A 22,063-nucleotide genomic window follows, 5' to 3' on the forward strand; every position below is an offset into this window, starting at 1 on the left:
ATGCTGAGTGATAATATTTCAGATTTACTGTATTATAATCACTTCATATGATATCCTAGCTAAGAACTGTTGCACATTTTCTTATACATATATTTTAAACTTTAAATATTTTTTAATGGTACAGTATATAGCTCTGGATGGAAGGAATGGGATTGAGTGCACCTTTAGTAAACACTCTGTGATCTAATCCAACATATTAGATAACAGCAGAAAAGAGTTCCTCCCATGGGATGCTCCTGCTCATAGAAACAACTTAAAGAATGTGCAGCGGCATTTTATTCCTAATTCTTGCTTTTCTTCTGATAAAATGCTTCTTACTGTTCTTTGTAGAATATCCTGCTTCTCATTGTTTTGCCTGTGGCTACAAGATTTTTTAATTATCTTCAGCGTTGGACAGTTCTGGACTTGAATCAACGTAGTTGAAGGCTTCCTTGTTTGTGAAAGTTGAGCTCAAAGTTAGACTGTGTCGAGGATTCACAGGTGCAAGTTCATTTAATACAATATTGTCACTTTTTACAAGAGTTGCTTTGTCCATGTGTTCTCTACTGTATCTGGCAACAACAGCATCAAGAAAGTCCAGCTTTGGTGGCAAAGTCCCACTTTCAAATAAGTATTTGGCTAAGTAGGAGACTATGACATTAGTAAAGAAGGAGGTGAGCATAGCAAGTGTTTTAAATGGGAATCGCTGGATATAGAGGTTGTTATCATCTTGATACCAGCCAGGGTAGAAGATCAAGGGCTGAAGGTAGAGGTACGGTTCTCCTCCGGTTATTCTGAGGACAAGGCCAAACAGGTATCCTGCAATGGCACCATAGGTGTTGGTTCCTTTAATAAATAGCACACACAGGAGCTGGGGGAATATGATGATATAAATGAGGTCAGAGCTGAGGTACCAGAGGCCGTACACTGATGAAGCCAGCAGTGCCATTGCTGTTGCTGATGCTCCAAACAGAAGAACAGTGATTCTTATGACCCACACAATTTCCCTGTCTGAAGCCTGAAAAAAAAGGGCAGTGTTAGGTGGTTTTTTCATGTCTATACATGTATACCTACACTTATATACAGTCAATATAAAATACTGAATTGTAAAAGAAAGCTTTGCATGATTAATTCAATAATAATTACAAACTAGTATCTCTAACTCAATCTCAATCTCCAAGAAAAAACCCTAGAGGCTATGGTTGCCAGTCCCAAAACCACTACTCTTTGAACATAGCAAAAACCTTGATGATGAGTCAAAGAGAAGAATCAGCAGTGTTAGAAATAACTTTTAAATAGAATCACAATATGGCTCAATTAGAAAAACCTGTCAGCATCAGAATTTCTTCTCTGTTTCCTAAGAAAAACTCCAACTCATTAGACCATTCTGTTGCCAAATGATTTCCCAATTGAAAGATTAGAAAAATGTCTCATTTTGTGAAGAATTAAAGTGGAACTTACACTTGTAGCAACACTAATTAGCTGTTTGGATAAATTGCAGTTCCATGAGAACTCTTGACAGCTGCCCTCCGCGAGCCAGCTTTTTCATTTTTGTCATCAGTCACAACCATAATTATTTTTATGATTTTCAGTTTGTTCAACATACTGTTAGCAATTAAATTATTTTTCTACTTACAGGCAGGAACATGAAAGAGGTGTTTCATTACGACATTATATCTATGTATCACCTAGAGAAGGTCTCATCTAAAATTTTCTCTAAAAGTAAAACCAAAAACATTGTCTCACATTTTGCCGGAAGGCAAGCTGGTAAATGTTCCGAGCAAACATAGAACTTGCTGATAAAATTGAGGAGTCAGCTGAGGACATCACAGCAGCAGATACGGCACCGAGGCCAAAGAACGAGATGTAGACCGGGCAAAGGTACTGCAGCACGATGGGTAAAATCATATCTGCTTCTTTTTTGCTCTTGGGGTCAGGGACACCGTATTCAGTCTGGTTCCAAGCTGCAATATGGGCACCAGTATGTTATCAGTAACATTAGCAGCCACAGCACCTCTTCACTTTATGTGTGGCAAGCTATTCATATTACCATATTTTCATGCACATTCAATGAACAAACTGTTACCAGGGCCAGACCAATGGCATTTCAGAGAGGCAGTGTCACACTAGTTTCTGTTAGGCAGATTTAATTCTGCTCAGCATTTTTTCTTGTCTCTAAAATAAACTTTAAATTGCACATAAATGTAGTTTTATTCAATATAATAAGCCTGGGATTCATGTTTTTTTTTCTGCTGTGTTTAACTACTCTTTTGGATTACAGAGCTCAAAGCAATGTAAACATTTTTAACAGACTATTTTTAGTAGTTTAGCTACACAGTCACTGTGATGGGGATCACTCTCACTATGACAAAAAAAAACCTTGGCAAGGATATATTGGTATATAAGGTAAGAAATTTCTGATAAATCGAAGAATCATTTAGGTTGGAAAACACCTTTTTGATCATTGAGTTGAACCATTACCCCAGCACCGCCAAACCCATCAATAAACCACATCCCCAAGAGCCAAATCTACACATATTTTAAATAGCTCCAAGGATGGAGAATCCACCATTTCCCTGGGCAGCCTGTTCCAGCGCTTGACAAACCTTTTGGTGAACACAGTTTTCCTAATATCCATTCTAAACCTCCCCTGCTGCAACTTGAAGCCATTTTCTTGTCCTGTTCCTTGTTAAGTGGGAGATGTACCTTGCTACAGCCTTCTTTCAGGTAGTTGTAGAGAGCAAACTGTCTTCCCTCAGTCTCTTTTTCTCCAGGCTAAATAACCACAGCTCCCTCAGCCATTCCCCATTATCACTGTAACAACCAAATAAAAGCACCAGAATCTAACACAAACATTGAATACAAGTATTGTGTCTGTAGATATCTAGAATGTACAAAATTATTTAATTTCATCTACTGTAGTAGGAGCAATTTCCTTTGGGAGAAATATTCTGTAACATTATTTTTCTGTGTAGCTTTTTGTTGAAGCAGTCATGAGTTGAAAATGATGCCACCTGGTGTGTATGTCACCTATATCTAACACAAGATTTATTTTCACACACTTGTTGCACTATTCATTTTACATTTATTGTACTACTGATTTTTAATAATTTACCTGTAGATGCTCCAATTGCACCAATCAGTACTGCAGGAATAGCCATCACAAGACAGCCAAAAGCAGCCAGGAATGACAGAACTTGAGCATATGTGGCAGAAGATGAGGAAAGAACTCTCTGGAAATACGCCTGCCATGGAATTCCTCCTAATGTCTGCAAACACAACAGCATGCTGTGACTGGGGTGTAGCTGAATTGTTTTACTATCACCATGTAGAGAACATGCACAAGGATCACTTGAATGCTGAAAGCCATATTACTACTTTTAAATTTATTTATTGAATATCAGCCAGCCAGTAATAACTGAAACTTTCATTATCACAAGCAATGTCAAACCTGTGTAAATCCACTTAAATCCCACTCTTTTAGACAAGTTTTTTTTTAATATAATTAACATCAACACTTTGCACTTTCATAGTCTCTGTAATCCCCAAGTTTTTTGACTTGATACAACTTTATGGAAATAAATATTTTCATATTTCATATTTGAAGAATTTGCCCTCCAATACTCCTCTTCCCCTAAAATTAGATTAGACTGACATGATAACAGAGCAAGATTTTATCTTCCTTTGTAAATGTGTGTAGTCTTTTAAAGAAGGTGAGACATTCTGTATACATTGAACTCAGGAATCTGAAAAATTATTCTTCCACTGCCTTAAGAAAATACAATACCAATAGAAAGTGGTAGAAAACAGGCAAAAAAAGAAAATGTTTTGATTTATGGTGAAAACCCTTCTCTTTTATTTGGATATGATCCTGCTCGGACTTAAAATTATTTCTGCAAAATATGACATAAAAGAGTATTACCAAAGATTGAAAACTCGAGTGCTAACAATTCTGTCTTGAGAGCAGGATTTGAACAGTCTCCACTAAGTAACCAAGTGTCTGTCTCTAAACAGCATGGAAAAAAAGCCAAGCAAATTTCATATCCTCGTTCTATACACTAAATGAGGCAGGAGGCATCTGGACTAGAAAGTGTGTATACAGGTGTTTCATATAGCTTCATGTACACACAGGGACTAAATTAATGTTTCACAGACAAGTCTGGTTTTGACTTGTTATTTATGACTGTTTTTCTTTGCTGCCTTGGTAATAATGTTCCTTTATCAGAGATTTCCAAGAATGCGTAAATTTCTTGAGCTTTAATGAAACAGACAAGATGAAAAAAAGTGTGTCATAATCTGGCAATATCCGAAGTTTCCTTTGGTCAACAGCAGAAATGAAACCTTCAGGCTTACGGGAGAGAATACAGCCACTTGATCTAATGTCATACTTTAGGTCTCTGAGAGAATGCTGAATAAAAGAACATGTTTTAATAGACCAATTATAAAAAAAACCTGAAAATTTTTGGCTGTGAGGATTTGGAAAAAAATCAGAAAATGTAATCCCAAAATAAAACATGATAATAAACCAAGTGTAAATTTGCATAGGGACACTGAGAATGGAAAATGTTAGCATGTGTTTCTAGATCCTCTAATGGAAAGTACTTAATAACCACTGATCCCATGTGTAATATAAATATAATGAAAGACCTTGGTTCATTCTGGCTTATGTGCATGTATGAATTTATCCATCCTGCCATCCATCTCTGTACAGCGTTTTCTTCCCCTATACCTAAGGCATATTTAATAATTTGTATAATGTATTTATTGCCTTCTGCAATTTATTAATTCCTCTGCCAACAATTACATCAGTTAAGCATTAGCTGCACACTTTTATTTAATTTTAACATGTCAGCTCTTTCAGCCTGATGATATTTAAATTGCATTCCTGGCAATGTTGGCTGATATGTCACTGAAATCATTCAAATGTGCAGAATTATCAAGCAGGAGTCAAGAGGGTAAAAGTTTTCAGTGTGATAGAAACTCTTAACTAGACTCCATCATTTTCAGCTGTCACAGTAACATGGTGTAAGTGCTTAAATGCTTCACTCCTTCATACAAATCACCACTTACCAGTAAAAAGAAATTGTCCAACCATGTGTAAAGGTCAAGTGAGTTGATAGATCCAAGCCAAGGTGCTTGGTACACGTGGTGCACAGCCGTGAGCCCAATGTCTGTTACCGCAGGATGGGACATGGCAAAGGGGACACTGATCCACTGGAACCAAAGAGAAAAAATGTGCTCAGGTCTCAAGAAGATATTCTAAATTTGTGAAATTCTAATATCAACACTCATCTAGTTTTCTTATTCTTGCTTGTTTGAATAAGATTGAATACCAAATTATGAAGATGATTTGCAAAAAGTCAGATTATGTGCAGAGGGCTTGGTAGTGGATAGCTCACATGTGTCGTCAAGAGCATGAGCAAAGAATTAATAAATGTAAACTGCAAAAGCAGAAGCAAAGACACATTTTTATACAACTTTGTTCTATTTTACCTAACCTCCTCATACATTGTTTACACTCTTTCCTGCACCACCAGACTTTAGAGGAAGGAGCAGCAAAGCTCTGTGACAGTGGGATTAAAAACTGCTCCAGAGTCTGGAGGAGAAGCTGGGATAACTGAATCTGTGCTCTCCTCTGTTGTGACATCTACTGTGAGAGTGTCCCATCTGATCTAAACCTGCCTCCCTAGAGCATGACTATTTAGATACTGACTCCTCAGCCTCACTGATGACACTCTTGAGTTCATGAATATGGGTTTTTCAGCATTACATTATTGCTGTTTATTTCAAATGGGAAATTACATAAACAGCCCAATGTGAATTAAACAAAACACTATAAAGCTATAGATCTAATAATTTAGAAAACTTCTATGCAACCTTTATTTGCTTCCCATCACTGCCCCCCCCCCCGCCCCCCCCAAAATCAGGTTAGTGCTGATTTTATGTTATTCCTGCAGGATCAGGCTCTCTAGTGGTTTGTGAGTGGATCACACTGGAAGACAATTTCTGTACTTTGATTTATCTTCAGTTTTGGGAATTTCTGTAATGCATGCCATCTGTAGAAACTTAATGTTTCACAAATATTAACATTTATGTTAGGGAAAGAGACAATATTTTCCTCACTGTCCAGATGAAGAACAAAGATATGAGGGAAGAAAGTCTGGAATAGCTTTTCATTTGAGGTGGCCAGCTGGAACTTGGATTTGCTTTTTCAGGCTATTTAGCACCATTTCCATTAAATCACTTAAAGGCCATAGTCCTCACAGTAAGATGCCACAGAGTAAGCACACACAGAGAGCTGGTTAGTGACCACCTGTGTAAGCACTGGCTGAAGCAATTTCCCTAGAGCTGCACAAGAACTCTGTTGAAAGCAAAGGGCACCAGGTCTCCAAGGTGTGCTTTGGCTCCTTCATCTTGAGCCACTTCATTTATTTTAGCATATCACAGTTCTTTGCACACCTGTGACTGTCTAGTACTGCCACTGGCAAATAAAGCCAGCAGCTTCTTTGATTGCACCCTCGTGATCAGTGTCACGGTGATGTTTTTCAATATGGGGCTTAAAGAACAGCAGAAAATAAAAGGCTACCCACTAGCATATCACTGATAGCTGATGAGGGATATTCACACTTCCACACTAAAACAGCCAAGACATCTGGTGAGACTTCCTATATTATGGTCTCCAAGGGTGGTGGAGGGAAATGAGGGAAAAACCAAGAAGGGTAACTAAGTTAACACGAGGGTAACTAAGCTGTGTAGGTGACAACCACAGAAAAGAGAAGCAGTAGAGTATCAATTCTGCAGGTCCAGTGACAGAATTTCACTACCAACAGCTTCCTATGTCTGATGCCTCCTTCCAGAGCCCAAGTCACAGTCCTATAGACAGACAGGAAAGGAGTCAGCACCCGTCCTAATCTGAGTTAAATGTATACTCAAGAGGAAAATTGTAAGAGCGGTTGGACTGCCAGACTGGCTGGAAAAAAGCCAAAGAATCAGACCTCTTGGACAGCACTATTTCCAAAGTACAGGCTGTACATTGATGCAAATGCAGACTCTTTTAAAGTCAGCACTCTGTGAGTCTGACTGGTTAGCAATGCTGTGCCTGGTACGCCCCATGGCACACTTGGCCCTTCCAGCTGCTCAGAACAAAATCCTTGACAAAATAGGGCAAAAAAAGCCAAACTTACCAGTCCCAGGAAGATGCAGAAGAGCTGAACTACGTCGGTGTAGGCCACAGAATAAACCCCACCCACAAGTGTATACATAGTGGCAATGAGGGCAGAAATAATTACTGAAATATTGACATTAATGTCAATGATCACACTTATAGTTGCACCTGAGGGGAAAACCAAAGCACTGTGTGTTAGTGCGTGTATCACAGCATGTCTGATGAGAACCCCACCTTTGTTAAGTTGCATATATTGGTTCTGGTCTGACACTTAGAAACAGCAGTAATAATTCCCCCCCTCTGTATTCTGCACACCCTTTCTGCACCTTTGAAGGGAATGGGAAAAGAGATGCTTCTGTTGGTCTAAGTTTAGCATCTGTCATTTTGCAGGTTCTTAGGAAATGGAGAAGTGTCCCAACAGCACTTCCTTACGTTGCTCAAGGTCCGTAAGGACTACACTCTCTTGTTCTGTCTGGGAAAAACAGATATGCCCATCTCTGATTGCCACAGTCTTCAGAAGGATACTGCGAGTGCTCCTGCAATGCTACCAGCCGGCTGCCACAGCACTTGCAGGATGTCCCATGAAACTGTGTCTGTCCAGTGTATTTTAAAGTTTCCTCACTTGGTTCTCTTCCAGCAAGTCTTCCTTGCACTGGACTTTCCCAGGCTTCTCTGGGATTCCTAAAAACTGATCTTGCCAGCAAAGAATTAAGCAGAAAAAGCACTGAATACATCAGCCTTTTTCACATCTTTTACCACCAGGTGGCCCATCCCATTCAACAGCAGTCCACATTTTCCCTTTTGTTAGGATGAAATGTTCTTGAACATGGAGGAGGTGATCCCTGAATATCAACCAGTTCTGCTGGACTCCAGGACAGTCTCCCATGGGATTCTTCCCAGCAGAATATTGGAGAGGCCCAGCTCTATTCTTCTGAAGTCTATGGTTGCAGTTGTGATATTTGCCTTGTTCCCCCTGCTCAGGACCATGAGCTCCCCCATCTCATGAATATTGCAGCCAAATCTGCCTTTGACCTTTATACTTTATACCTGACTTGTTCTTCCTTGGGTCTAAGTAACAAGTTCAACAGAACACCTCCCTACAACAGCTCTCTGATAATTTGTGTCAAGAAGTTGCTGCCAGTGCACTCAAGAAACCTCCTGAAAAGCTTGTGTCCTCCTGCACTGCCCCTCTGGCACCTATCAGGATGGTTATACATCTCCCTTAGATGTATCAGCTATTTCAAGCCATGGCAATGTTTTAAGACCATGTTGAAAAAAATTCCTTTCCTTCTAATTAGGATGATTTCAATGAAACATCTTGCAACTACTTTTAGTGCTTGCAGTTATTGTAGATGGATGTTCTGGAGCACATATTTGAAAGAGTTTTGCCCTTAGAAGACAACATGATGTGTGATATATAAGCACTTCTGGGAGCTGACAGATGTGGCTTTTGCTGCACAATGAACCTTCAAAGTTAATGTGCTCAAGAATTACAATCTCAGACCTCTTCCACAGCTTAAAGATCAGTGTTTCCCTTCCACAATCATGCCAAGCAAGGAGTATTGATGAAGAGCAAGTAGTGAAGAATACTGGGATTAAACATTCATCAGTGAGGATAGGTGTGAAAAAGGAGCTAGATTACTCACAGAATAGTTAAAATCAAAATCTCCAATGACCTTTATAATCACTGACAGTCTTTAGCTGATGGCTGTTATATAAATCTAGAAAGGTATTCACACTACTTGTGTTAAAATAAAAAGAGAATGACTTGTTCTTAATCAAAAATATTGCAAATACTCTGAGTGTTCTTCAAGTTATTCAACTCCTATCACCTCAGCATGCAGTTTTTTCTTAATCTTTTAAGAATTTCATGACGAAATTGTGGTAAACAAGCTCCCCATTGCTTTGCAGTTCATCAGAGCACAGTTGGAGAGTACCTTCAAAGTTTATTTTTGTTAAAATAGCTTATGCTAGAAGGCATTACCACATGCATGTGCATTATTAGTATGATTAGTTGGTAAAAGTCAATTACTGGTGCTTCAACTCAAGGGCTTTCTCTGTTCTTAAAGGGGTTGCTAAATTCAGGCCTGAAATATAATTAAAAACCCTGGAAGCTGATTTTTTTCAGGAGTGGATGAGTAGCTGAGTGATTTTCTATTGAGTCATAGTTTCACTAATTCTCCAAATCCTTTCTTGAGTATTTTCTTCATTTTGTCAAGAAGAAAGCCATTTAGAATTGAAGACTTCTTCAATTTATTCATCAGTGTCTTGTTTACTTCTATTATTTGTGTTATGGAATGATCTCTATATGTAGATCTTCTATATGCAAAGGATTATTTTCTTTAGATGCATTGGAAATGCTGTTACATATCATTAAGGGAAATTTTGACTGGCTTCTCTCATCCTAGAGATGTCAAAGAAAAGCTGGGTCGGATTTGACACAAAAGGGGCACTTGCAATCACTTATGTCACCCTCACTATGAACAGAAATTTGCTCCAAAATACTTTCATGGTCTTTGAAGAGGGACAACTTAAAGGTATGCGAAAATGAATAGATACTTTGCATGTCGTTTCCTTATCAAAATAATAAAGCGGTAGCATTACTATTTATTTGCTAGTTAGCATGGGTCTGAGAAATGTCACAGTCTGAATCACTTGGCTTAAATAGTTACCATTTGGAGCCAGAATTTTAATACATTTCTGACATTCTTGATAATTTCTACCTGTAATAACGTAATATTTATACTGCTTATTCCTTACCTAAGGCAGAGAAGATGGCAGCAGCCCAAAACATTTCTCCCATTAAAGCTGGAATAAACAATAGTCCTCCCATCCTTTTTCCATAAAGCTGCTGAAAGGGATCCAGCATTGTCACATAGCCTTTGGATCGCATGGGTTTTGCAAAAAAAAGGCCACCTACAAAGAAAAAGCCACATAAGACACCAGCTGCAGTTCTGAAATGCATTACCATTAAGGGATAAAACAGTAATTGTCAGCTAAGGGTACAAAAATGTCACCAATACTATTTGTTTGTTTGTTTGTTTGCAAGTAAGAAGTACAGTTAAAATATCCTCTGGAAACTCTTACATATGTCTACAGAATTACTTCAACACATGCACTCCATTAGTATCTATAGTCTGATGATTTGAAAAAGGCTTTTTCTTATTTTTTCTGGCTCAGTTTATGTAATCTCCCATTATGGATTGCTGTCAGAGTTTCGTCTAATTTTGGATTAGCCTAAGAGAATGGCTTTTCTATCTAATCTTGTTGATTCTTAGACCAGAATCCAGCATGAAAGTTCACACAGTCCTACTCTAAAAATAAAACTGTCTGAGATTCCTGAATCAGAAATAGAATTTCACATGTGTTTTAGTGGACACACAGCAAATCTGATCCTTTCAGGACAATTCAGATTTATTATATATGTTGGAAACAATCTTACTATACCTGCAGGATAGGTCAGAGGTTTTTGAGTTCTGCTGGTGTCAGATTCCATGAATATTTCTCATACAGTTATTTCACTTATATATGTTCAGGAATTTTGATATATCACTATTCTGCTCTGTCTGGCTGGTATATGGGCTGGATATGTACATAAATGTGCAAAGGCCTCCCCTCCTCAAATTCTCTCTGTCTTGGGGAAAAAACCAGGGCCTATCTAAGGAAAGCTGAAAGAGCCCTTGTATGGAAATCTGTGTAGTTGAGATCTGCACATGACTACAACCAAGCAGACTTCTACCACAGTAAAACTGCTGTATAATAACGAACTGGAAACCCTGTCAGTTCCCAGTAAGATATACTGTATGGCATTTGGCAAGCTTAATTGGGTTCCTCATGACAAGATATGTCATTTATTCATTGTATTGTGCAGAAGATTTTCCAGATTTCTATGTATTGCCTTTTTATAACTCATATTTCTTTATTTCATCAAGTTCCCTGAACAGAAGGTACTGGGTCACACACTGCCGTCCCAATTTATAGTGCTTATGTGAATGCTGTGTTTAGGCAGGTAGATGCAGAAAAGCTTCAGCTTTTTTTTTTTTTTTTTTTTTTGGTGATTTTTGGTTTGGTAATGGATCCTTTTCCTATTCTACTTGTTATGCCATCATTGCAAAAGACAACAGAAGAAGAAGAAAAAACCATAACCTATTAGGATGTTCAAACACCTGTCAAAGGAAATAGAAGGTATTCTAACTTTTTAAAATAAATTGCTTGAAAAAAGTAAGGAAAATAAAATTGTATGGAGAACAAACAGGGAGATTACATCAATCTTAAATACTTCCTGTCTGAAGCAGGAAGTATTCTCCCAGCCTTGTATTTATAATTTTGATGATGTATTTTTTTAAAGAAGGATAAGGAATTCCTCCTCTCAAACCTTCATGTACAGATCATGCCTAGAGAAATTCTTTCTTTCTGTGCTCCGCAGAGAGAAGTATGGTTACACATACGGACTGCTTTTCTCTGCAGTGGCCATTATCATTTTCAGGAAAACAAGCTGGTATATCTAGACAGCTGGAAACAAGCAGAGAGGCTAACTCTTCTGGACTATTGTTAATTTGTGTCAATTCTGCAGAGGCTGCGAGCCAGGAGGATGCTTGTGACTCCAATCCTAACAGCCGGTTAATGGCACCGATGGATCGTAACCCTCGTGACCTCCTGATGACACCAGCTCTTCCCCAGGCAGACATCCACAGGCACTGCTTTCCTCACAGCACACTGAGCTGCTCTCAGGGGTGGCAACCACTGCCAGGGAGGATCACCTACAGTGGGGGAAGTTTCTGCCTGGGAAGTGAAGATAACTAGGACAGGCCATTGGAAAGCATTTTCAAGAGGAAAAAAGAAAGAGGAAGAAATAAAATGTGAAAGAGGATCTGGATAAGCAACCAAAGGAAACAAAGGGACAGATTAGGTAGGAGGACCCGGAAAACAGACTCAGAATAGACTGAGAGGTCAAGTAATATCAGAAAGGTGAGTATATCAGGTTAAGGAAATATGAAAAATGAAGTATCTTTTTTCTGAAACAACATGCTTTTTAAGCAGTTGCATCATTATCGCAGCATTAAAACTTTTAATGCTGTCTGTATTTTGCACTCTGACCCTGCATATATCAGGATTCTGCATTTGCATTCTGACATGTGATTTAGAGTTTTGTGCATTTAAAAGGTTGCATGTTTCAGTTTTAAGGAAACAGTTTCCAATCTGAGGCAGTATGTGCTACACACTTCCTACACAAAATCAAAAAAGTTACCTAGATTCTTGGTGAAGATCTATAAAATATAATCACTTTCCTAACCCAAAAAGATATTTGTCTAGTTCCAAGATTTATAGGTGTACTGATACCTGGGCACCTGGGCCATGTTCCAGATCATACAGGCAATTAAAGAAAACTTGAATATATAAAACTTGGTGTAGACAATTTAAACACAATGCCCTACCCCTGAAGAATATGGTTGTAATAATCAAATAGGTCTTGGTAAGCAATTTAGGAGACTTGAGATATCAAACTATTTATAGAGATTTTTTTGTTTTGTTTTTTTCAACAGCCAAATGTACCAGAAGAAGGGATTCAGTTTACCTCAGCAACCTTTTTGCAAAACTAGACCCTAGTTTTTTATTTCAAAGAATGAACCCAACATCAGAACTCTTTAAAATGAGGGACTACTAGTTTTAGTATTTGCTTACCTAAAATCAGGCTAAGGGAATATCCAATAGGGGCCTGAGCCCAAGCTAAACCATAGTCTGGGACATACACAGCTTCTGCTGTTCCATTGATGTAACCTCCTCCAACCCATGTGGCTGAAAAGGAAGAGATGGAAAAGTCTTTAATGTCCACAAAGAAAGAAAAGCTCACTCACACACTGTATAATAAAATCATCATTATGTATGACGTGGTTATTTTTTATTATATGAACAATACAAGTGCCAGGCATGGCATCCTTTTATTAAAGGCAGCCCTAATTTGAATTTACAGCCTAAGCATATGAAAAGAGAAGTCAAATGGACTAAGGCAATCATCAAAGTGTCTAAGTCTCTATAAAGCCAGTGAAGATGTGAGGGTTGAATCCCCCACTACTTATTTACCATTATTACTATTTTGTTTGTGTTAGTACAAATAAAGGAGAGGTATAAGGGGGAGTCTGAAGAAGAACATTTAAAATAGGCAAAAATTTAATGAACACATTATTTACCAGGACCTTCATGAACAAAAAAAAGCCTTTTAAACCTTGTTAAATTTTTGTTGTTACATGAAGCATAGTAATAAACTCTGTGTTCTCAAAATATTTCTATATAGAGTTGTGGCGCTTTTTTTGTCGCCATGTAAGTTCTAAACTTTAATTCATTTATTTTATTCTTCCTTGAGCCATATTCAACAAAGGATATGTGCTATCTCAAATATTTCTGATTTTATCTCTCTCCAAAAAGCAGTATTTTTAATATACCGACCTCTGACACTTAATGAGTTGATTCTCTGCTTTTAAGGAAGTTTCTACATTTGAGAATTTGGGATCAGCAGTATATATGAGAGAAAACTCCAACACAGAAATGTGTTGTGATTACATCTGCAAAAATATTTCATAACAAATCAAGTAATAAAGTTAATCTCTTCCTGTTTGCAGATTCCATGCAATTTTTTTTTTATTATCTCTGATGTATAATGAGCAAGTTTTAGAAATCCAAGTTTGCAGTTTGAACAAGGGCAGACAGACCATTACGAGTCCTAGATTTTTGTAATGATGTTTTGGTTTGTGTCAGAAGCCTTTACTTTTTCATGTAAGAGTAGTTAGGGTTTCTGTGTAAAAAGTCACAATAGCTCGAAATGTATTTTTCTTAAACATTCCTCAGACTTTTCCCATCATCCACCATCGTACAGGCAAACCTGATTTAGTGTTTAAGACAAACAATTGGAGAGAAAAACAAATTAAGAAAATTTAATAAAATTCTTTAAGAAATTTCATTAAGAGCTAAATAACTACTTTTTTCCGCTTGACTGTGATATCTCTCAAGTACTACTAGAGGGCATTTTGCTGAATTTCACTATACCTTTAGAATCAAAGATCTCCAGCATCCAGAGAACTACAATTGTCCCCCTTTCAGCAATGTGAAGCACAGGAATGAACCATTCTGTTGCTGGAAATGGTATAATGGACTTTTATGAGGGGTGTGCATGCACAGAAAGGCTGCAACAAAAGAAGTGACCCAAGGAGACCTGTTACGAGTAGACTTTTGGTTATCAAGAGCTATTGTGTACTGCAGAGATAAGGGGTGAGTGATGCCCATATGGGGCCACATGGGGAAGATGGGTTAAGGCTGATTCTTAACAAGAAGAGCAAGGATACATAATCTGCATAAAAAGTTGTCACACATTTGGGATTTTGTGACTCTTTACAGTGTGAATTAAGATAGAGGGGAGTATGATACTTTGTTTACCAGAGTTCTAGAATTATGGAATTGTTTGGATTGAAAGGGACCGTAAAAATCTTCTATTTCTAATCCCTCTGTGATGGGCAGGGATGCCACCCACTAGACCAGGCTGCTCAAAGCCCTGTCAAACCTCTCCTTAAACACTTCCAGAGATGAGGAACCACAACATCTCTGAGCAACCTGTTCCAGTGTGTCACCATCCTCACAATAAAGAATTTCTTCTGAACATATAATCTAAATCTACCCTTCAATTACCTACTTCTACATCTCATCCTATCACTACATGCCCTGATCCCTTCCTTTTCTATAAGCCCCCTTTAGGTACTGTAATGCTGCCATCAGGTCTGCACAGATCTTTCTCCTGTCCAGGCTAAACAACCCCAACTCTCCCAGCCTGTCCCAGAGATCAGTGCTGGGCCCAGTCCTGTTTAATATTTTTACTGATTATATGGATGAGGGGATTAAGTCTACCATTAGCAAATTTGCAGATACCATGAAGATGGGTCAGAGTGTTGATCTGCAGGAGTGTAAGATATGGACAGGCTGGAGAGACGGGCTGAGGCCAGCTGCATGAGGTTCAACAAGACCAAGTGCTGAGTCTTAGGCTTTGGTCACAACAGCCCCAGACAGTGCTAGAGGCTGGGGAGAGTGTCTGGAAAACAGTCCAGCACAAAAGGATCTGGGGGTGCTGATCAGCAGCAGCTGAACACGAGCAAACGTGTGCCCAGGTGGCCAAGAAGGCCAATGGCAGCCTGGCCTGCATCTGCAATAGAGCAGCCAGCAGGACCGGGAAAGACATCATCCCCTTGGCCTTGGCATCTCTAGTACTGTGCCCAGTTCTGGGCCCCTCACTTTAAAAAGGACATTGATGCTGAAGTGTGTCCAGCAAAGGGTGACAAGGCTCGTGAAAGGTCTAGAAAAGATGTCTGATGAGGAACAACTGAGGCAGGTGGGTATGTTTAGTCCTGAGAAGAGTAGGACCCCATCACTCTCTACAACTGCCTGACAGGAGGATGTACTGGTGTGGGGCCAGTCTCTTCTACCATGCCTACAGTAAAAGCACAAGAGAAAATGGTCTTAAGCTGAGATTCAGATTAGATGTTAGAAAAACAGTTTTGACTGTTAGGGTGGTCAGTCATTGGAATATCTTTCCCAGGAGGGTGGTGGAGTTACAATCCCTGGAGGTGTTTACAAGGTGTCTGGATCTTGCACTGGGTGGTGTGGTTTAGTGGTTTAGGGGCTACAGTGGTAGTGCTGGCTTGACAGTTGGACTCGATGACCTTCAAGGCCTCTTCCAATCCTGACGATTCCACAATTCTGTGATTCTAAGTTTTTCTCTACAGTGCTGCTCTTAATCCACTCATCACCCACCCTGTACCCATGTTTGGGTTTGCCCTGATCCAGATGGAGGATCTTACACTTGGTCCCTTTCACTGGGCCAGGTACGTTTGTATGGGATCCCTTCCCTCTAGAGTATCAACCACAGCACTCATCTTGGTATCATCTGCAACCTTGCTTCAGAGTACCCTCAATCCCACTGTCCATGGCCCTGACAAAGCTGTTGAACAGCACTGGTCCCAATATGGACCCCTGAAGGTCACCACTCTCTACAGAAAAATCCATGACTACCTGGGATGTGTGCTGCCTATTGTGTCTCAAGCAGCATAAACTTATGGAATAAGCACCTGTATCCAATATCAAAAAGTAAATATTTGCAAAGGGAAGCTTATTTGTCTCTTTCCCCAGAAAATGCCTAAGTATGAATTCTACATTAATTATATACTTGGGTACAGGTGGGAATAATATCCTATAGTCAAGGACAGATGTCCAATATTGCTGCAGCTGTGGTGAAAGGGGCTTCCAGCTCCAGCATTGACTTGCCAACAGTTGCTACAGAGGTGTCAGGTGTTCCCCAAGGGGCACTTGGATGCCGTGCCTAGCTCCCTTATTTCTTCTGGAGGAGATCAAGTCAATTCCCTTCTGTGTGATGTTGTAGGGGTCATTACCCTCCACTGTCTATCCTGCAGACAGATATTGCTGTGTAAGGTGGCATGAAGGATTTAGCCTTTATTTTTAATTTTATTTCTTGATTTCTGGATTGGCCATTGAAAAATTGCTGCTAATCAATTTTTCTGTGCACATGACTATTCTGGAACACCTGTCAAGGACCACAGAGCTCTAGGAAGGTGTTATATGTCTTTTTCTGAGGGGGTGAATGGATAGTCAGCACGTACACTGACACAGGTAAATACATTAGAAATGAAATAAAGGGATTAGATAGGATGGGACTTCAACCTTAGATATTAATTTTCTGATCCTCATTTGCTAAGCCACAATTTAAAGTTAGTTTAATACCATTATTTTTGGTGAAATTCTTTTTGTTTTTAGCTACATCAGCCAAAAGGAATACAATATCTAATACTGTATGGAAACATTCATGTGGTAATCTTCTCTTTGCCTGCTGTCTGAAGAACAAAAAAATGCAGCAAATATCAATATCCATTTAAAACATGCACTGTTAAAAATGATCAGACAAATACTGAGGGTAAGGAGTGCAATTTTTCTCCTAGTTCCTGTGAGACACACAGAAGTTGATCTCTGAGTTCTTGATATATAGTGATATATACTAGGAAACCAAAGTTTTTGGCACTTCTTCAGGTAGAATTCCTTGTCTGAGCACTCAAATTATTTAATAAACTTGTCAAGTTCTGTAAAATGAAAATTCTGATCCAAGGATTAGAATAAAATAGAATTGTGTAATATTTTTTTTTCATGTGGAAGGGTTATGTAGCTCTATCCAACTAAAATGCAAAAATTGCATCAATAGATTATTACCTTTTGGGTCATGTTTGTGAGCATTTAGTTATGTAATCTCGACTATTTCCTTTGAGGTTTAAACTCAATCACTAAAATCTAATTAGATTCAATTTTGTTGGAGATATCACTTCTTTTAAAAAAATCCACAAAAATAAGGAATGCTAGTATTTAATGCAACATTTTATCTATAATTATGTAAAAATTATACACAGATTAAATGTGTCTACTATGGTAAAATATTATTTCATTTTAACATAAGCTGCTGTGATCCATCCAGAATCCAACCTTTTTACTCTTTCTGTTTTCTTATTTGCAGACGCACTCAACCTTCAACAGGCTTTGTGTTCAGCATTTCAGTAGCTGGTTGATACAGCTTTTTCTTCTTCAGGATCATAGCATATACCCAAAAATATCCACAGCTGTTATTCATAGGTAGTGCTTTAAGATTTTTCAATGGTGTTTAGAAAATCAGCTATAATTACTCTGGAATCTTGACTTTGATGCTTATTTTCTGAATTTTATTTCAAATTTATACGCTAAGTGCTGTCATCCTCTCCACTAAGTAACCCTAGAAACCTCTACCATTTTTGTGGCCAATATCTGCGGAATATTGTAATGTTTTTGTCCCAGGCAAAAAAAAGAGAGAATAAGGCCTTATCTCATAACCCAAAGTGCTTCATGTACATAAAAACATTATCCTTTCTGGAGATCTTTAAAACAATTCTTGTTTTACTGTTGCAGGGTAGGCTTTGCTTTCTAATTTATATTTAGAAAATTAAACCTGAAAAATATAAAGAGATGATGTTGGAATAGTTGTGTATTGTGAGTAGTCATGGTTGTGAGGTGCAAAATCAGCATCGACCATTTTTTAAAAAGCAAGCATGCCCTTGAATAATGTGTCTATTTTGTAAAAATTATCAACCTGTAAAAATTATTGTTGATTTTCATCAGCTTGCTTTCATAATTGTTTGGTTGTGACTTTAGAAACCGAGTGCCCCAAACACCCTCACCGAGACAAAACTCGGACGAACCCCTGGCTCATCAGAGTTGTGCTCAGATCTCACTTTATGCACCAGGCGTGGTTCACTACAACTGAAAGGTAGGTTAGTTGCCATATCAAGTTTTAATTGCCAGATTTAAGGAAGGTATAGCGGAAAAAGAGTTTCAGCTTTTGGGTAGCTTTTAGCTACCCAAAGGCTTTGGGATCAGTCTGATATTCTGCTGCAAAGATGAGACACTGCGCCATCTCTAGAGCTTGCACAATGCAGGATGAACATGTGCGGGTGTGCATTGTGGTGGCTACAGAACATGCCTGAGATATAGGAAATCCCAGTACAGGTCTCATCTGTGCTTCAGCTGTTACACAAAGTACTCCTGCAAAACAGGATTAAGGAGACCAGAATTTGTACTGTCTATATGCAAAGCCATTAGTCGTAGCCACTTCTGTGGAAAATGCCTTTTTTTAAATCTTGAGTCCCCTGATTTAATGCTTATTGTTTTGTGGCAACCAGTATTTCTACAAAATATTCTGGTTTCGGTGTCCTTGAAAACATTTCATTCAGCAGAAAGCAGTTGAACCACCTCTTACTATGAGCAGACTGTTGTCATATCTTATGCACCAGCAGCTGATGGATGCATGATACAGTAAATTACAGCATAATGTAAAAAGTAGAACATCTGACTGTATTCAAACTTTATTGACTTTTACAAACATTCTTTACTCAATATCTAAACATTCAGTCTTTGAATGAGCAAAATGCCCCTGCAAAAGAATGTGAATTTATCTCAAATTAAAAAGGCAGAATTTTGGCCCAAGTTTTACCTGACTCTTCCTTACTAGATCATTGTGAAAGCAGAACAGGGCAAAACAGCAATGCATAAATATAGTCAGATAATTCAATTTGAGAATTGAAAGGGTTTTGCCTGAATAGGATTTAGATTAAATTAAAAAAAAAAAAAACAACAAAAACATGCCTAAACATTAATTTGCCTTAATATAATGGTAATTCACTCTTCTTATAATGCATTTTTGTTCCAATACCAAAATATGAGTTTTGAGATTTTGGACAGTATTGTGACTATCTTATTTACCCAGGTAAGACGGCTGGTTTGACTGGCTCTGGGAGTCAGAGCACTGTTTACAAAATCAGTGAAGAGCTCTTCCTTTACCCAGGCTTTTCTTACTGATACTGTTATTGAGAGTAAAGCATTATTTTGCTGAAAAAGAAGCTAAAAGAATCCACAAAATAAGTTTGCTGATATCTGTACAGTTACAAGTCTGGAGTTATGCCAATTTTCTTTCAGAAAGTTAATTTATGTCGTACACCCTCCCCTTCCCACCAGTCTTTTTCCCTGCACTAGGATTTAACAAACCCAAGAATAACACACAAATTTGGATGGTTTTAAAAACAATAACAGTTATTTTAAAACTTTCTAATTAATCTATATTAATTCCATACTTTTGTCCCAAACATATCTGATCTACAGATGAATATGGAATGAAAATATATGAAAACTAATTAAATATGTATTCTTCCTGTCAGACTTACAAATATTTGTTGTTTTTATACAGATATACATTTGGCTGTTCATTAAACAATTGGATAAAAAGTATACATATTTTCCCCACTTTGCATTACTTAACATGCAGATTGCAATTCATTCAGAGGGAAACTGACAAGTTATACACTAACTGGGAAACAACAAGGTGTTTTTTTACATACCTGTCATTGTAAATCCACCAACTAGCAAACCAATGTCTCTTCCACCGACTATAATAGCTTCGCTGCGATCTCCTTCGCTGCCGGTGTTCTTGGTTTTCCAAGCAGCCCATATCCCTACTGCCAGGATTGCCAGGTAGAAGACAACTATGGCCACCAGTCCCTCCACATGGAAAGCCATGTTGAAGTCCCAACTGTTTCTTTTATCACTATTTCATTAAGACCTCTGGAGAGAATGCAATAATAAGTCTGCTTTTAGCATACCTGCTTTTAACCAGTGTACAAAACCCCTCAGATGGTTTTTAAAGAGACTATTCCAGTAAATTTAAGAAATGAGAATTTCGGATGTAATTGAGATTAATGTCACATGCCAATTAAAACGCCTGTGGAGCAACAACCAGTGGTTACAGTCTCTGAACACAAAAGGCAATGAATGACGTGGCTGAAAGCTAAACTATCCTTAGAAGTCAGTTATTGAGCACTGAAAAATATTGGTATCACCAAGCCCTCAGTGTCTGGGAACTTTTCAGTCACAGACCAGTTTGGTACAAGAGATAGAAAATCTTGGCCATGTGGACTATTACAGAAATCTCTATTTTGAAGACAAAATGCCTTAAGTAATACTAGAACTAAACTGCATATAAATAATAGCTACAACAGCAAAACATATATTTTAAGTGTTTGTATTGGAATTCTGAGTCTCGTCCCCCTTGTGACATCGCCCGTACTTTAAAATCTGCGATTTCTTTTTTGCAACACTTAATTGTCCAGCATGAAACGTATGAATCTGTTCTCTCAAATATGGGAAGCAAACGGAAAGCTTAAAAGCTGTCGGAAGGCAGAAATGTTGAAGTACACGAACTACAGCGGGGAAAAACTCCCGAGCGACGCAGACAGCGGCAGCCCCGTACCCAGCCTCTCCCGGAGCCCCCTCCCCATCCCGGCCCCGCAGCTCCGCGTTCGCTCCCGCACAGCCGCGCCGGCAACACCCGTCCGCGCTCCCGACGGCTCCGCGGCTCGGCCGGCGGGGCCAGCCGCCCGAGGCAGCCCTACCTCCCGGGGCTCCGCGCTCCGCCGAGCCGCCGTGCGCGCCCGCGCCCCCGCCCGCCCGGCCGCCGCGCCGTCGGGCAGGGACAGGGACAGGGACAGGGACAGGGACAGGGACAGGGACAGGGACAGGAGCCCGCCGCCCACCTGCGCTCCGCCGCCGCGCTGCCCCGCAGCCCGCGGGGCACGGCCGCCCATGCCGCGGGGCGGTGTCGGGGCCGAGCCGCCGGGGGCTGTGTCCCCGCCCGGGGCTTTCCCGCTGGCGGGGGGAGGGAAGGAGCGAAGGAAGGATAGTTCTCGCCCCGCGGTGCCGACAGTGCGCCGAGTGCTGAGGCTGCGACGGGGGTCTCCTGGATTAATAAAGAGGAAAATCTCTTTATAAAGGAGGAGGGTTCAGTGGGGTGAGAGGACCGCGTCCGTCAGAGCTGGGGGGAGGAAGGGGGAAAGACGTCAGAGTGATAGGGGACGTTGGGGGGAAGTAAGGATGACTCAAGGGAGGCTGATTGTCGTGTCATGGCAGGGAAGCAGGGTTAGGAAGTGAAATTGAGGTGAGAAGACAAAAGGGAATGAGGGGAAACAGGAAGGAACAGGATCATATTGAACCAACGGGAAAGAGGAAGAAAAGAAAGGCCTGATCTAAAAGGACATAGTGAAAAGAGCGATGGAGAAAGGGAAGAGGGCAGAGGTAGGGGAGGGAAGGTGAGCTCTGTGCGCCCCTTACCCTCCCTGGCAGCCTTTCCTTGCCACCCCTGGGCCTGGCACTGGGCAAGCACCAAGCCAAGGTATGTCTATGAGAGGCTGGTCAGGACCATCTTTTGCCACACCTCCCTTCCAAACCTGGCTGAACGAGCATTGGCCTTTCCCACATCTGGGACAGCTAGTTCTTTGGGAAACTCCTTTTTTTTGCCATGCC

At 39.7% G+C, this 22,063-nt stretch overlaps 1 protein-coding gene across 1 annotated transcript; it reads right to left on the reverse strand.

Annotated features, from left to right (window-relative positions):
- Nucleotides 1-373: 373 nt before the first annotated feature.
- SLC5A7 (solute carrier family 5 member 7) lies at nucleotides 374-20,284 on the reverse strand. Its single transcript, XM_041468560.1, has 8 exons — nucleotides 20,107-20,284; nucleotides 12,827-12,940; nucleotides 9,905-10,060; nucleotides 7,164-7,312; nucleotides 5,050-5,193; nucleotides 3,095-3,248; nucleotides 1,726-1,943; nucleotides 374-997 (listed from the first exon to the last, which is right to left on the reverse strand). Exons 1-8 carry the CDS (start codon nucleotides 20,282-20,284, stop codon nucleotides 374-376), a joined length of 1,737 nt encoding a protein of 578 aa, XP_041324494.1.
- Nucleotides 20,285-22,063: the final 1,779 nt, after the last annotated feature.

The sequence above is a fragment of the Pyrgilauda ruficollis genome, unplaced genomic scaffold (assembly GCF_017590135.1).
Source record: "Pyrgilauda ruficollis isolate IOZ18807 unplaced genomic scaffold, ASM1759013v1 scaffold22, whole genome shotgun sequence".
NCBI lineage: Eukaryota > Metazoa > Chordata > Aves > Passeriformes > Passeridae > Pyrgilauda > Pyrgilauda ruficollis.

Bases quoted from the DNA above. Each gene is read 5' to 3' on its own strand.
- SLC5A7 (XM_041468560.1), bottom strand. From the start codon at position 20,284: ATGGCTTTCCATGTGGAGGGACTGGTGGCCATAGTTGTCTTCTACCTG. The intron at 12,941-20,106 runs GTATGTAAAAAA...CTTCCTTTTCAG, and splicing joins TGGTGGATTTACAATGACAG to CCACATGGGTTGGAGGAGGT. The intron at 10,061-12,826 runs GTAAGCAAATAC...TTTTCTTTGTAG, and splicing joins TTCCCTTAGCCTGATTTTAG to GTGGCCTTTTTTTTGCAAAA.